This window comes from Rattus norvegicus, chromosome 7, assembly GCF_021556685.1.
Source record: "Rattus norvegicus strain SHRSP/BbbUtx chromosome 7, alternate assembly SHRSP_T2T, whole genome shotgun sequence".
Lineage (NCBI taxonomy): Eukaryota > Metazoa > Chordata > Mammalia > Rodentia > Muridae > Rattus > Rattus norvegicus.
Genome location: NC_141540.1, coordinates 125,878,063 through 125,895,020, shown reverse-complemented (window position 1 = coordinate 125,895,020; position 16,958 = coordinate 125,878,063). Strand labels below are relative to the sequence as shown.

General features: G+C 50.8%; 1 protein-coding gene across 2 annotated transcripts in view; it reads right to left on the bottom strand.

Moving 5' to 3' along the window:
* The window catches only part of Fbln1 (fibulin 1), a 79,222-nt gene extending 66,191 nt beyond the window's left edge, over positions 1-13,031 (bottom strand). Inside the window, 1 exon segment of one of the 2 annotated variants that reach the window (NM_001127547.1) lies at positions 12,829-13,031. In NM_001127547.1, coding sequence (NP_001121019.1) covers positions 12,829-12,907 — 79 coding nt within the window. In that variant the 5' untranslated portion in view covers positions 12,908-13,031. 2 annotated transcript variants of the gene reach the window in all.
* Between the last annotated feature and the right edge of the window lie 3,927 nt (positions 13,032-16,958).

Genomic DNA, 16,958 nt, shown 5'->3' with positions numbered 1-16,958 from the left:
ATGTATGTATGTATGTATGTATGTATGTATATAGTGTTTTTAAAGAAGAGGAACACCATGGGAGGATAGGAAAGATGTCTTAGCAGTGAAGAACATGTACTGCTCTTCAGGGGACCTGTGTGATCCCTGACCAGGCCACCTCAACCCTCTGGCCCATAGCTCATTTGTGTTAAAATAGAGCTCATGAGACCTCTGCAGTCTCTGAGAAGGTGGAGTGGGTTGATGAAGTTCTAAACAATGACTCTGCAACTTGTCAGAGGACAGGGGGAACGCCTGCTGCCATTTGTGAGAGGGGAGCCTCCGTCATCAGTCCCGCTGTAGACCTCCATTAATGCAGCTGCATTCTAAGTGGGTGGGTGGGTGGGAACTGAGTCCCGAGCTGCATGGGGGAGTCTAATGTGTTTTTAAATGATGCCCATTAGGGGACCTCGGACACTCTGAACCTTGTGAGCTCAGCAAGACAATCAGAGGTTAAAACTCTCAGCAGCCTGGAAACTTGGAATGCCCCTGGTATGTGGCTCCACTGTCCTTGAGCTGAGTGTCCCGGGGTCTGATACCTGCAGAGCAGCTGCTGAAAGCTGCCGGGGGCGGGGGGGGGGCAGGGGGGACTCCCCTGAAGCTGCAAGGGCTCAGCTCACCCTTCTTGGGCTTGAGGTGTCTCAGAAGTCAGTGGACAGTGCCTGCATGCCTCCTTAAGAGACTAGGAAGGGGACAGGCGGGGACCCTGGCCAGGCTGGACAACAGCCAGAGGGTTAGGGAGTATCCCTGAGGCAATAAACAAGCCTGAGCTGAAGTTCCTTACAAACACAGTCCTGTCACCTCCAGTTCTGAGTTTCCCATTGCAACTCAACCCAGCACATAGCATTAGTGGAATTAGGGGACGAACTGAGAAGCTATAACCACTTCCAGCCACATTTGACCTACCAGGAATACATTACTTCTAACCTTTCTCTCTCAGGAAGGAATACCCAAACCCAGCAGAACAGTCGAGCAGAACATGAGAATTTAGAAATCTTATTCTAAGTGACAATTACTTGCTCCGGCTACAGCCTGGGAAGGAGAGTGAGTAGTCGGGCTGGGGACAGCAACATTAGGTGCATAGAGCAGACCAATGCCCAAGCTGCACTCTATAGGTCCAGCACTGTCGCTAAACATCGAGGCCACGGGGATTGCCAAGCTGGACCTGTGTCAACAGCTGGAGCTGCACTGACTGGCCCAAGCTCATAGGCTCCCTGATCAAGGTAGAGTTGTCTGTCTAAGGTTGTACTAAGAGCTCCAGCCTGCTGGGAAAGGAGCCCATGAGGACACATGCCAGCTGAATGAGGGCAGCAGAGGAGGAAGGCATGGGCACACCTCCTCTGGGGCCACCACCCTGCAGTGATCGAAGTTCACCAGGGTGTTTCCTACTCCTGTCCCTCAATAACAGTTCCCCAACTGTTTCCATGGTCACTGGTCTCTTTCAGATACCCGAAATGTTCAGCCACTGAAGGGTCATAGCAAGGAAGGACTTCAGACTTCAAGTCACCACCAACAAAAACAATGCTAATGTGTCCCCCTCCCCACCAAGGTTATGCTTCACCAACCAAAAGCAGCACGTGGCTAGCTCTGCCCAGGACTTGGCAGCCACAGAGGGCCCTACACACTCCTGCTCCCTGGCACGGGTTCTGCAGCCCCACCCTGAACTGCATCTACGTCATGAACAGAGATGTACCTCAATGTCCACACGGCACCTGTATTGGCCAGCATACCCACAGAGGCGCAAGAAGCATCCATTCCAAAGAACAAGGAACTGCTGGGCATAACCACCCCTGAGCCACAGGAGCTGTCTGGGGCTTCTTCCTGGTTCACCTCAGGGAGGAGAGGGAGTGACCAGAGGGAAGGTTCCTAGGCTGGAGCTGAGCACAGCAAAGGGCAAGATTCACTAGAAGTTCGAAACGACAAGAGCTAAAGAGATGCCACTTCAGGAGATGGACCTGACTTTCCACTGGTGGGCTCAGAGCACTAGTCACCTCTTAGCTATTAAAGAAAACAGGGCTATGGAAGAGGAGGGGTTGGAGAAATGAGAACACAGTCTGGGAGACACCCTGGTACCACAGCCCTAGATGCTAACAGAGGCGCCCTCTGTAGAAGGTTGGTCTTTAAAAGATGTGTATGTCCCATGCAAGACAGGTTCTGTAGGGCAGGGCCAGGCTGACTGGAGCACACAAACGCACATGGCAGGGACATGGACACACACACACACACACACACACACACACACACAAACACGCACACAAACATGCACACCCACATACACACACACGCACACGTGCACACACATGCACTCACACACATGCTTTCTCTTATTCTAGTTACAAAGCTAGATTACTGTGTTCATAATTACTATGTTGACTTTCTTTTTAGATAAACAAGCCATACTCCCCTTATGAAAATCAAGTATAATCAGAGAGCTCAAGACTAGGGAACACAGGAGGTCCTTAAAAGTCAGATCCATTCACAAGGCCAGTAGGTGATTCCGTGTAAAGGCGACTGCCACCAAGCCTGAGGACCAGAGTTCAATCCCTGAGAGTTGCAGAGTAGGAGAGAACCCACTCCTGCAAGTTGTTCCCTGATGTCCACATACGTGCCGCTGCACACACATTTTTAAAAAATGTAAATAAAAAAATTTATAGACAGTGAACGAGTGTTTGCCAAGGGGATGGGGATGGAGGTAGAGTGTGGAATTAAGGTTTAAGAGGTATGAAATTTCCGTCTGGGAAGATGAGAACATTCTAGGGATAAGTGGTAGTGATGCTTGCACAGCAATGAGACTTCCTATGGAATCTGGATGGTACACCTGAGACTTAAGAGTTAAGAGGCTGGAGCTGGAGAGATGGCTCAGTGGTTAAGAGCACTGACTGCTCTTCCAGAGGTCCTGAGTTCAAATCCCAGCAACCACATGGTGGCTCACAACCATCTGTAATGAGATCTTCTGGTGCGTCTGAAGACAACTACAGTGTACTTATATAGAATAAATAAATAAATCTTTTTTTTTAAAAAGAGTTAAAGGGTGGGTGAGCTTGGGGTGATATACATTCCACCACAATGAAAACATTCATTAAAAAATAGTAGTGACTAGTGTTTAGGGGCTAGAACGGGGGCTTGGCAGTTAAGAGTCATTACTGATTTCACAGAACACCTAGGTTTGGTTCCCAGCACACACATGGCAGCTTTCATCTCTCTCTAACTCTACTTCAAAGGGATCCGATGCCTCCTCTGGCCTCTGGGGCACTACACTCGTGTGATACACACATAAATACAGGCAAAGAGTCATACACCTCAATACAAACAAATCTTTTTAAAAAATTTAGTATTTTCACCAGGCATGGTGGTGGCACACACCTCTAATCCCAGTATTTAGGACGTAGAGGCAGGTGGATCCCTGTGAGTTCCAGGCCAGCCAGGGTTACCTAGTGAGAATGGTTTTGGTTTTGTTTTGTTTTAAATAGTGTTTAGGCAGGCGAGAGTAGTACATTCCCATAGACCCCACCCTGGGAGGCTGAGGTAACCAGAGCTCAAGCTCGGACTCCATAGTGAGGTCCTGCCTGCCCCAGAAAAAAAAAATTAGTTTTTGTGAGTCATTCTGCCTTCTCTGTCACTAGGAAAGGAACTGAACATTTTGCCTGTAAACTCTTGCCCTTTTTCAGCCAGTGCTGCTCTGACTTCCGTGAAGAGATTGACTAGGCCAACTGCCTTCCTGAATGGTTTTGAAGAGGGACTGAACAGTCAGTCAGATGGTTTGCATGCTGAGCTGTGAGATTCCAAATGGGAACAGTTAAACTGTGTGGTGGTGAACACAAATAATTTGAATAATTTATTTTTAAAAATCTCCCTGGAGAGTGTCTTCCCCCAACAGTCTCTGAGGTAGCCACAGGGGAAGTGTTAGATCCAAAGCAGTTCCCCAAGATGGTGGTGCTGGTGACAAGGTCCTAAACAGAAAGGCTCTGACTGGGTAAACAGGAGGATTATTAATGGGTAAACAGAAAGCCCACACTCAGTGCTCCTCGGGAATCTTGTAAAGCAGATTTCTCTTTGCCAGAAAAAAATAAATAAATAAATAAAATTACCTCCTTCATCAGCCCCAAAGGCCAGCTACATCAGGCAAGAGCATCTAGCTCTTGGTTAATCTGACCAGCCTGTATTAACTCACAGACCACCTAGCTATCACATAAAAGCCATTTACTTTCCCACCAGGTTGCCACTCTCTCTATGCCTGTGAAACAGCTAGGAACTTGCTTTCCCAAATGAACTTTTCTTTTCTATCCACAGAGTGATCCAGGCGGGTGGTTTCATGTCCCGCGCCCCCAATCAAAGCAGGGCAGTGAAGAGGGGCCTGACTGTCACACCTGCTCAGCTGTGACCTCCTTCTCACCAAGGTGCAGCTCCCGCAGACTCACCTGGAGATGGGGAATGATCAAATCATCTTGAACACTGGCATCCTGCGTCCTACTGCCCCAACACAAACTCTAAGGACTTCCTGAAGCCCACAGAGGGTTCTATCCTGCCTTCACCCCACAGTTCATTCACATCGCACCCGGAGCAACTTCTCAGTGTTTTACCAATGAGTCACAGAGCAAAGTCCCCGCCGAGGCCACATTTCACAGGGACCAAGAGTTCCATACCACAGCATCTGGCCCACAGCCGGTCAGTCACAGAATGGTGAAAGACAAGCCTCCCAACCTGCACAGGAACACTGAGAAGAGTAACTCGGAACCCATAACCCAAGTGTCAGCATTTGGTGGGGGCAGAGATAGAAGGCACAGCTCCCCGCTGGTGACTGCAGCATGTAGGGATGGCAACTCAAGCCAAACCTGGGTTGCATCTGGCTTTGATGCAATGCAGAAAAGAATTTCAAGGCTGGCCAGAGTTGAGGTTTAATACAAGTATTTAAAAAAACAAAACAAACAAACAAACAAAAACTGGCTTAAGTAGGAGGATTAAGAGGAGAGGTGCTCAGATGGAAAAATAACACACAACCTAGCACTGGGGTTTGGGCTTCTCTAAGGAGAGTCTTGGAACAGAAAACATACCCAAGTGCGGGTGTGGGTTCCCTGAGGGACAGCAGGAGAGCACTGATTTCTGAAAGTTTTGGTAGGTTTTAAAGTTACTCTCTTCGAAGGCTTACTGTGAAACCTAAATGATCGACCGCAAGCTATCTAACAGGATCGCAACTGTTATAAAAAGTAGAAAAGTCGCGGCCATGTGGATAGATAGGTAGGAGAGTTACACGGCAAACACACTGTAGAGAAGCCCCAAGTCCAATCTGGGGGGAAGGAATGAGGCCTCACCTCACACCATATCGCCCAGAGGCCTTAAGCCTGGCTCGTCTCAATTTAACATAAAGCACCGGTTCTCAACCTTCTTAATGCTGAGACCCTCTAATACAGTCCCTCAGGTTGTGGTGACCCCCAACTGTAAAAATCACTAAGGAGCTATTCCCAAAGGGGTTGCAACCCATGGGTTGACAACTGCTGATATAAAGTATCTGTAAAGGAAAGGCACAGTGACTGCATTTGCTGGGATTTTTGCTTCTCAGCGGATGAGAGGCTTCAGTCAGACTCCAGTGCGGGGAGCGCCTCTCCTTCCCCTGTCCCCTCAAACTCTTCTTTCTATTCTGCTTCCAGACCGCCACTGCTGCTTCTGTGCAGTCAGCCCACAGCGGCAGCTTCCAAGTCTACCAATGAACTCACCCACGCTCTGTGAGCTTCGAGGTCCCCTCACTGAGCAGGGCCCTCCAGCCAATCCAGAACCTTCTCTCACTTCAGTCCTGGTTAATACTGTGACCCTTCAATAGCTCCACAGGCTGTGGTGTCTCCCAAACATAAAATTACTAAGTTACTAGTCATAACTGGAACTTGCTACTGTTATGAATCATAGTGTAAATATGGAATATGCATCCTCTGCCAGGGGGCAGTGGTGGTGTACACCTTTAATCCCAGCACTGGGGAGGCAGAGGTAGGTGGATCTCTGTGAGTTTGAGGTCAGCCTGGTCTACAGAGAGAATGAGAGAGTTCCAGGACAGCCAGGGCTACAACAGAAAAGCCCTATCTCAAACAAACAAACAAACAAACAAACAAACAAGCAGAAAGTATGATTCTCCATGGGTCTGGAGAGATGGTTCAGGCACTAAGAGCGTTTGCTGCCAAGCACCCAGGTGACATACAGCGGTCTGCAACCATCCAGGAGATGGGGCCCAGCTTGAGCAGCATATAGAGATGTCACCAAACAGAAGGTAACACTGCTCAGCCTCAAACAAGCTGCCATGTGTCTCCAACCTCTGGGATCTCAGTTCCTCAACCAGATGTGCAGGAATGGCGAGGTGAAGAAGGGCAGTTACTCTGTAGAAACTGTGTATTCCCCAGCATCTGGCCCAGATCCCTCTTCTAGAAAACGCCACCGACCCACGGAACTACTGTGGCAGTTGGGCAGAAGGCATTAGGGTGACTTTCTTCAGGGTGAGTTAACACTTCCAAGGGGCTGGGAGACAGCTTAGTCAGTGAGGTGCTTTCCATGCAAGCGGGTGGACCTGGGCTTGAGGCCGGAACCCACGAAAGAGGCTGAACATGGTGTCATGCATTTGTAATCCCAGTCCTGGGGAGGTAGAGACAGAAGGATTATGAGGATTTGCTAGCCGGCCTAACAGTGGTGAACCTCAGGTCCCAGTGAGAGGCCTCTTCTCAAAAGCAAGGCAAGGCTGGAGAGAGGATCCAGCAGAGAAGAGCACTGCCGCTCTTCCAGGGGACTTTAGTTCACAGCGACCAGGCTGAACCGCTCTCAACCCTCTGTGACTCCAATTCCAGGGGCTCCCGCAAACTCTTCTGGCCTCTGAATATATATATCACACAAATTTAATTACATTAAAAAGCAAGGCAGACAGCTCCTAAGGAACAACTCTGGAGGTTAACCTCCGGCCTCCACACACATGAACATCAGCATACACCCCTAAGTAAGTAAAAGCCATAAAGCTGACAGGTATCAACAGCTTGCTACCAGGCATCCATGGCTTAGAGAGAAACAGCAGATCCCACCCTTGATGTGTAACATCAGGGTCACTAGGTCCTCCCATGACAGTATATATAGACAGTGGGCTTGGGATTACAGGGGTTCGGAACCACTCTTCAGGTAGAGGCTTCCAGAGGGTCAGCCTGGTAGCCATGAACGTTGTAGAGGCTTCTAGAGGGTCAGCTTGGTAGCCATGATGTTGTAAAGGCTTCCAGAGGGTCAGCCTGGTAGCCATGAATGATGCAGAGGCCTTGACTAACTGTGTTACCCAGTGGCCTGGGGGAACCTAATTAGTGACCTAATTAATGTTCAAGATTTCTCAGTATGTTATGTGGAAAGATGAAAGGTCCAGCTTTGGCTGGGGAGGTTTTCCAACCGGAGCAGGCCTGGGTCTCAGTTTCCCCAACTGTATGCTGTATGGAGGGCTTGCCCCTCCCACCTCTGCCTGCCTGTGTGTGGGTCCTTGGCTGTTAGATTCACAGGGAAGGCAAAGGTGCCTCCCAGAGATTGTCCTTCCAAAACTCAGAACATTAAATGTCCTCTAGTTCTATAGAGTAGGTGGGGGTTGTGGAAGGACCAAGAGTGAGGCTAGCTTCCACTGACCCCACCCCTACCCCCGGTTCTGAACAAGCTCAGAGCCCCAGAGAGCGCAGAGGGCGCTGGTGTTCCATAATGGGTAGACTCCTGGGCCTGCTCCCTGGAGCCCCCATAGCTCACATCTTACAAGGATCCTGCCCATTGCCTCAGCCGCTGCCTTCTCTAAAGCTACAGCGGAATTAGGGGACCTTACAGGGACTTGGGGTCAGGATTAAAGAAGCCAAAAACTGCAAACCCTGACAAGAAAGCCAACTGAACGAAATATGCACGCCTAGCACTTGTCACAAACAGCGCGAGGGTCTGAGGTATAGAGAAGCAGGCAGGAGGAGGTAACAGAAGACAATGGGCATGTGCAGTATACAGCTAAGAAGGTGAATTATCTTCCCCTTGAAGCTCCCTGGAGCAGATCCAGCTGAGGTGGCTATCTTGTGTGCCAAGTCTAGGACACATTGCACCATCCTCACCGCTGACCCCTCCATAGCATCCTGCCCTACCCTGAGAGTCTCTTTTCTAAGCTTTCAAGACCCATCTCCTCTTTGGTTTCCTTCACCTCTCCAGCCACCTGACATGTGTCCTTGCACCTGGCCTTTAGAAGTTGCAGCCGGGTGGTCCTGGGCCACTGTGCTCCTGCCAACAGCCCTTCCTCAGGGACTCCTAACCACCCTCAACTCGCTGGAACACGCAGGCTCACAGAAGCATTGTTTCCTGTGGTCACAGCCTCTTTGTTCTCTGACATTCCTAGCACTTAGCACAAATGATTACACTTGAACTTAACACCTGGAGGGCGGCACCGGCCGGGTTTCCCTCTGGACTTTGTCCCAATGCTTTGCAACAACAGCCACCACTGGATAGCACTGAATAAGCAAATGATCTCATGAGACCCTAGCAACTCTATATGAGCCCTAAAGAGTGCAGGCAGAGAAAGCCAAGGTTGACTGAACCTCAACTCAAAGCCCAGCCTCCAAAGCTCCCAGATCCACTATAAAAGCCCCGGGGGGGGGGGGGAGGACATATCCCTCGAGTTAAGAAAAGGAAGAGTTAACTGGCAAGAGACGAGGAGGCTACTGAGCATCCTTGTTAGGACCGAAATGCTCAGCCAGGCTTCCCGGGATCCTTAGTCTCTGTGTGCCTCGGTGTCCAGTACAATGGGGACAATGACAGAGTCCTCTGTGAGGAGAGGCATTTGGCATGCAACAAGGTCCTATAGGTGAAGCAGGGTCCAGGGCTAGTGTCAAGAACCCACGCTGTCGAGGAATAATAGTAGCCCACAGCCGCTGTCAGCCAGACTACAGGCAGTACTGACTCTTAGTAATGGAGTCTCCCAAGAGGAGTTTTAGCCAAAAGGACAGGCAAGACTTCACACATGCGGTAAGCAAATCTCAGTCAGTCTTAACTCCAGCAGGTGAGAACCAACGGAAAAAGAGACCCAGGAAAAAAAATACGGGGCCTCATACCTCAAAGGGCTGTCAGCTCTCGAATGGGAATCACTTCAGTTAGCCTAACCCAGCCTTACTCAGGAACAGCCTTGGGTGGAAAGAGGTGAGACCTGTCCAGCTTAGGAAACAGCACTCCCGCTTGCCCTGAACAGGACACATGCCTTACCCGGATTTTGAAAAAGTTCCTCTCCTCCCACCCTACTTTGTTACACAGCCATAGCTGAGGTCATTTCAAAGAAATTGGACCCACACGCACTATGTCAAAGTAGTTATTAATCAAATTGCTAAGATGTGATATTTCACAAAAGGAAAGTCTTTTTTTGTTGTTGTTGGACAAAATGCACTGGGGTGGGGGTGGGGCCTGGAAAGATTACTTAGAAGACAAAAGTATTGGGTGCTCTTACCCAGCATGTGGGTTCAGTTCCCAGAATCCACAGGGCAGCTCACGACTGTCTGAAACCCTAGCACCCGGGGATCTGATGCCCTCTTCAGGTCTCCCCAAGTACTGCACACACATGGTACACATAGATCCAGGCAAAACGCTTATACGGATTAAATTTAAAAGTAAACAAATCTAAAAAAAAAAAGTACATTGGCAGAATCTCTTGTGCCTTTTGAGAACTGTTATCCAAAGTGTTATCTGCAAAGCTGCCTGTCCATTATGCCTTTTGCTTAGGCTACTGGACCTTCAGGGAGTTGCAAACAGGGGGCTCCTCCCCCAACACATACACAAGGGTAGGGCAGAGCCCCTCTATGTTCCTGGGTATCTCACTGTGGTGGTTTGAATGAGAATGGCCCCCTAGACTCATATATTTGAATACTTGGTCCCTAGTCAGTGGAACGGTTTGGGAAGGATTAGGAGGTGTGGCCTTGTTGGAGGTGTGTCACTGGGGGATGGGATTTGAAGTGTTAAAAGTCCACATCATTCCTAGTTAGCTCGCCCTTCCCTCCCCTTCCCTCCCTCCCCTCCCTCTCCCTCTCCCTCTTCCTCTGCTCCCCACCCACTGGATTGAATGCAAGCTCTCAGCTACATCTCCACCACCATGCCTGCCGCCATACTACACAACATGACCACGGACTCTAACTCCCTGAAACCTTGATCCCCAAACTGAATGCTTTCTTTTATAATTTGCCTTGGTTAGTGGTTTTTTTTTGTTTTGTTTTGTTTTGTTTTGTTTTTTTCATGGCAATTGAAAAATGACTTAGATGTTCAAGTTTCCTTTTGCCAGCAGGACTTTGCTCAGGCTCTTTCTCCTGCCTCGAGCACACACTTTTCCTCTCAGCAAGCAATGAGATAAATTTTCTTCCATGGGTGCTCGCTGCCTCCTCCAGAAAGTCTCCCCTCACTCAGGGCTTGGCTCATGTATCTGGATCTCGTGGACGCTATGAAGGGAAAGGGATGAATTTGTCTCACCCCTTGCCACATCCGGGAAACCTGTCCCTTGGCAACTATTTAGTGAAGGCTTCTGCGTGACCTTCACCACCAGGGTTGGCTGTGAGGACTGCAGTCTGGGGCTCCTTCAGGAAGAGTTTGAACTTCCAAAGAATGAACAAGACAGTTCTCCTGCTGCTTGGTTCTCTTCCTTAGCCCTCAAGGCAACCTAACAAGTGGGAATCTGTTATGTTTTAGGATTGGGGTGTGGGGGTGCCGTGGCAGGGCTGGGCACAGACACACCCACACAAAAACCTTAACTCTGAGTTAGTAACTTTAAGACCTGGAGGTCTCAGTGCTGCCCCCACCAGGGTTCTCCCAACCCCCAGCCCCATCTTCCTGCCTCCAGTCTCCACCTCCCCGACTGGGAAACTTCCAGGAGCTCAGCTCACAGCCACATGTTTCTGCCAAGGGCTCAGAGCCTTTGTTCTCCCTCCCAACAGGACTTTCTTTTAATCAGTCGGAAACTGCAGGCTGGAGCCAGAGGCCAAGAAAGCCTTGGAGAAAACACAACTGTTTCTCCCAACTTCTCCCCCCCCCCCCACCCTCAGCCGGTCCTGGGGCAGCCAAGCCCAACGGGACAGATAGTCACAGGACAGTCACAGGCTGACTCGTCGTTTTGCAAGAAAAATCGGGGCTCTTCTGCATATAGGTGGCCACATAACCCATTGGTGGCCAAGTGAATGGCAGCTGATTAGCAACAAGGTGGCTGCCTGGCTGGCTTCCCTAAGATCCTTTTCAGATGTCAGCTTTTTTGCCAACCCCACAGCTCTCTGGGGCCTGAGATCAGGGTCTCCTGGCCTTACAGGGTTACGGGGCTGCAGGAAGGAACCAAGCAGCTTCAAAGCCTTTTCTAAGACCGCACCAAACTTAACTAACCAAAATCAAGGCAGCTCCCCCTACAAGACACAAAATGGGTCCCGGGCTGTTCTATGCTGGCTGGCTTCAGTTAAAGCTTTTCTATGAAGAATGATGCTGGCAGGCCTGAGCAACTCCGGGTTAGCAAGTGTGAATGCTCACACACACACACTGAGTAAGTACCACATCTCTCCACCTGTCTCCTCTCTGCAGTAACATGGGGGTATCAGAGGTCCCTGCCATTTGCAACAGTGTGCCTCCTCCCTTATGAAAAGTCCTCTCTGGTTTTCACTCTCCCTGGCAGGGACTCAAATGCACCTCGCCATCTCTCATCCAAGCACAATCTTCTCCAAGAAGCCTCCCGGAACTCTGAGGGGCTGCAAAGCTCTTGGCGCAAACAGAGGCCTACGAACCTACCCACCCTGTCTCCTACACTGAGAAGTGGCCCAAGATGTGCCAAGGCTGCAGAGAGTGCCCAGAACAACCAGCACTCCTCCAGGATTCAGAACCCAGCCCCTTCTCCCTCCCCTCTGCCTCTCTAAGACTTTAGCCAGCAGTTATCAACAACTGTGACCTTTTGACCAGAAGGGTGGCTATCAGAGAATTCAAAGGAAACTAAGCTAACCCAGGGAGAAAGAAGAGGAGATCAAGAGGGTGGATCTGGGCGCCCCTCCCCCCTGCAGAAACAAAGACTCCAGGAGAGTCAGGCGTGGCTCTGAGAGCCCCTGAATCACAGAGGTTAAAGGTCATAGATTTACAACCCCACAGCTCCTCTGACAGACAGGTGAAGTGCTGGCCCACAGGCCTTGAGGCCTTTGGACAGAGAAAAGCACAGCCTAGGTGGTCCCTAGTCCACTCTAAGTTTCTTGTACTGGGAAAATGTTTCTGGGCCACCAGTCTGCTAGAAGGTACTTCGGTGGCCCAGCAGGGAAGTGGTGGGCAACTTCCAAGCCTCTGGACTGTCTCTCTATTTTCTCTTTTCTTTCTGCTTCCATAGCTGAACAACTTACTGCCTCTGTCTTCCTGTCTTAGTTTGTTCAGGAGCAAAATGGGTTCCTCCCGTCCCCACCCCACCCCCGCACCTGAGGGTAGGGGCTGGAGGCGTCTTTAAGACGCTCTAAAACTACTTCCAGTACAGAGTACTTCTCATCCCCAAGGCCCAGCGGGCAGTCTTTGAGCTGCCTTCATCAGCAGAGGACCTGGCTGCGTGAACTCGCAGGAAGATCTGTTTGGAAGATAAAAGATTTAAAGCAAGTCCCCCTAGCGAGGAGGGCACTGGGGCCGATCCGGAAATGAGGTTGGGGAGAAGAGGTCGCCGGCCTGAATTCCACGCAGCTCTGGGGACCGTGCGATGACCCCCTGGGCGCAGCGCGCGCTCCGGAGCATCGGAGGCTGCAAACTTCCAGGGAGCGCGAGGCCCGGATGGGGACCTAGTGCGGGGCCGTGGGCCCGGGGCGCCCCTACCTCGGGCCGCCAGCAGCGAGAGGCTGCCGAGCAGCAGCAGCGGCAGCGGGACGAGGCGCGACGGCGCGGGGCGCTCCATTGGGGCTGGCGGGCTCGGGCGGCGGACAAAAGCACGGCGGGCAGCCGCTACACGATCAAGCCGGGCCTGGGCAGCCAACGCAAGTCTCCTGCGCGCCGCGTTCAATTATCCCGCCCGGAGGAGGCGCGGCGGGGGCGGGGCCCGCAGGGACCCTCCCTCCGGCATTGCGCAGCTGGGGCAAGCCGCCACCCAGACTCTCCTGCGGGGATGCAAGGAGCGCAAAGCTCTGAGACGTGCCACCCACCTAAGTGCGGAAAGTCACATGAAAAGTGTCTGACCTGACAAGTCAGGTTTGCAGGCAGCCCTAAGCTAGACCAGCAGAAGCCTGTTTGTGTAGAATGCATGGCAACCGCCAGAGAGTTTAGAGGACTCTCCGATTTATTTAAAAAAAAAAAAAAAAAAAAAAAGCTGGGAAGATGGCTCGATGGCTCAGTGGATAAGACACTTGCTGTGAAGACAAGAGGACTGAGTTCAAATTTCAAATTTCCAACACTCGTTGTAAACTAAAATCAATGCAAAAAAAAAAAAAACTGTCAGTGGCTTGTGATGACATGCCTTTAACCCCAGCACGTCAAAGGCAGAGACAGAGTCTACAGTTTTACAGATTGAGTTCCAGGACAGCCAGGGCTACACAGACAAACAACAAGATAAAAATAAAAACAAACCCAGTACAAGTAAATGTGGAGGACCATCGGACACATTTAGCTGATTGTGTGGGGCCAGCAAGTCAATCACAGGGATTAGGCTTTGCTAGAATAAATGTGCCTATCTGGAAACAGACTTGAGCTAGATAGACTGTCCATAATGCTCAATGGGAACCACCCAGCATCATTCACAGTGAATGAATACTCGGGGGAGTAGCCACACACTAGGACCTTAAATTCTGAGGGTGCAGAGTGAGACCAACCACAGGTGAACTTTGACTGCGTGGGTCTCCTTGTAGAAAGGACAGAGCAGGTGAGAAGTTAGGAGACTGGTACTCCTGGGCAGAGTAGTGACTAGAGGCAGCAGCCGAGGAGTGGTTCCCTTGATATAGTCAGTGTGTGAAAACTTATCAGGCTGTTCATTTACGAAATATGACCTGTTTTATTTTGAGAAGGGGGCACCATGCTCCGTTGCCCAGGCTAGCCTTGGCCTCCTTGGCTCCTGTGACCCTCCTTCCTCAGCCTCCTAAGTAGCTCTGGGTCTACAGGCCTGCACCACTGTGTCCAGCTATCTTTGAATGAGACCTCCTTTCAAAAGATGCCTAATGCCAGAGGTTTGCAGAGAGACCAGGGAGGCTGCAGGAAGGGCCTGCTGGCTGAGTTAAGTTCCCCACGTTCAGTTCAGGAGGCCTCCCAGAAGTGAGGCAAGGCTCAGGTGTAATCCAGTTTGCAGAATGCTTGCCGGGCATGTGCAAAGCCCTGGGTTGGATCCCCAAAAGTACATAAAGCAGGCATCATGGCAAAGCCTATAATTCCAGCCATCAGGAGGTGTGAGCCTGAGGATCAGAAGTTTAAGGCCAGGGGCTGGGGATTTAGCTCAGTGGTAGAGCGCTTGCCTGGAAAGCGCAAGGCCCTGGGTTTGGTCCCCAGCTCAGCTCCGGAAAAAAGAACCAAAAAAAAAAAAAAAAAAAGTTTAAGGCCAACCCCTCGGCTACACGAGTATAGAATGAGTAGGGGTGTGAGAAAGAAGAGGAGGGAGGGAGGGAGGGAGGGAGGGAGGGAGGGAGGGAGGGAGGGAGGGAGGGAGGGCAGAGGAAACAGCCTCTGCAAAGGTTCACAGGCTTTGGCACCAGAGAGGATGGGGTGGATTTTGCCTGGACGGAGTTCAGGAGGCCCAAGCATGTGCAGGTGCCTGAGAGGAAGGGTCCCTGAGCTGTGAGCAGATTGGAGAATTGTTAGTGTTTTGTTCGTTCTGAATTCGATTATTGGTGCAGAGTTTGGAGAACGAAGAGTAGGTAGCTGAGGGGAGTCAGGAACCCCAAGGTCTACACTCAGCCCTTACCAGGCTCTACCAGTCATCCCATCCTCATCCTCCCCACTCTTGAGGGACTCGCCCCAAGCCTGTCACAGGCTTGCCCACAGCTTCCCCCCATCTTCTTGTCACACACCTAGTGGCTTGGAAAAGCAGTCACCAGATGTCAGGGACACAGGGACCCTCCTGAAAACCCCAGGATGGGCTAGAGGTGGAGACCAAGAATGAGGGGAATGGATGAGTGTGAGACTAGAGCACCCCGGTCCAATCCAGGCTGGACTACTTCTGTCTCTGTCACACACACACACACACACACACACACACATACACATATACACGCCACTCACCCACATGGTGTCTCTGTGTCCTCATCTGTTAAATGTGATAGGACTTTGATCAGTTGAGAAGTAAAGCATACGGGATGATATGAAAGAGTCTGTGGTTCCCAAGAATACCGTGGCTCACTTACTGCCAGCCATGTGACAGCAGAGACGAAGCAACAGATCTTCACAGCATGGGAGCGCCCTGTCAGTACCAGCCTCCTCTCCACGGCCTCATGCCAGCCTGGCCCCAGACTCAGTACCTTATTTATGAAATGATCTGGATCAGCAGGGAAACTTCAGGTCCCAAATCCTGGGTGGTTTTGAGTTCCCGGGGCCATTCTAGGTAGACCCCAGCTCTCGGATGTCCCTGGAAAGACAGAAGGCCTGAGCTTTCTGCAAATGCTCAGAGGACCTACCTACCCGAAGCCCCAGGCATTCCCACCACACAGGGCAAAGACTAAGCTGTTATCCGTCAGTACCTCAGGGTGGGTCCACAGCAAGCAGCCTGGAGGATGGTGCACACCACGCATGATCCCAGCACTTTGGAGGCAGAGGATGATGAGTGTGAGGCCAGCCTGGGCGACGTAGTGAGGCTTTACCTAAAACAAAAACAAAAACGAAAAACAGACAAACAAAAATGAGATCTGGGGGTGGGCAGGAGGAGAGAGAGGAGCAAGTAGAATATGAGGGGGAAGGAAAGAAAAGGAGGAAGAAGAAATGAAAGAAAGGAAGAAAAGAAGGAAGAGGAATCTGTTGTATCCACATGGAGTCACTGACGTCAGACCTTAATAAACACAGTCCTCCAGCAGGAGGGTGTGAATGAGGAAGGGGCTCTCACACCTTGCCTGGTATCCTAGGAGACCCTGCCAAAGCCTCAACCCGCCACAAAAGCCATCCCATCCTTGCCCAGAAAATACTTTGGTGAGGATGCCTACAACAGTGGCCTATGCATCATTGGGTGGCGGACAGTACCCTTGGGATCGAGCTCTGTGGCCAGAGAGTGCTTTGCAGAGTGCTCTGTGTAACCTCCTTACATTCCTTCCAACCGTCTCCCTACCTGAATCCTCTTGAACAAGATGACAGTTTACCATGGCAATCATCTCCCATCCATCGCACTTTCCTCTTCTCAGCACCCACTGTCACTGGAGAGTGACTCCGGCTGTTCAGAACAGCATGCCAAACTCCGTGCTCCCCAAGGGAATGAAGGCACACAGTGCTGGCTCTTGACCTCAGCCCCCTGGAGTGTGGGAGACTCAGGGAGCAGCTTTGTATGGGAGTCTCCAGCCTGGAGAGTGTCGCCACTTGGATTGGACTCCACATCCTCCGATACCTAACCCCAGTTCCTTTCTGTATCTGGGCATCTGATCTCTACCAAACACCAGCGCAGAAACACGTCCATGTCTTGGTAAGACCTTGAGGGCTCACTGTGTGAACAGGATGGGTGTAACTAGTGGACAGTCTCCTGTCGTAAGATGGTCAGATCCTGTAAGGGTTAGAAGCTGTGTGCTGGAGAAATGGCTCAGCAGTTAAGAGCACTGGCTGCTCTTCCAGAGGTCCTGAGTTCAAATCCCAGCAACCACATGGTGGCTCACAACCATCTGTAATGGGATCTGACGCCCTCTTCTGGTGTGTCTGAAGACAGCTACATTATGCTTATATATAATAAATAAATAAATCTTTAAAAAAGAAAAAGAAAGAAAGGTGTGAGTTCTGTGCTCCAGGCTGGGCTGTCTCTGCAGATCCTAGCATGGGGTGCTGAGGAAGCTGAATGA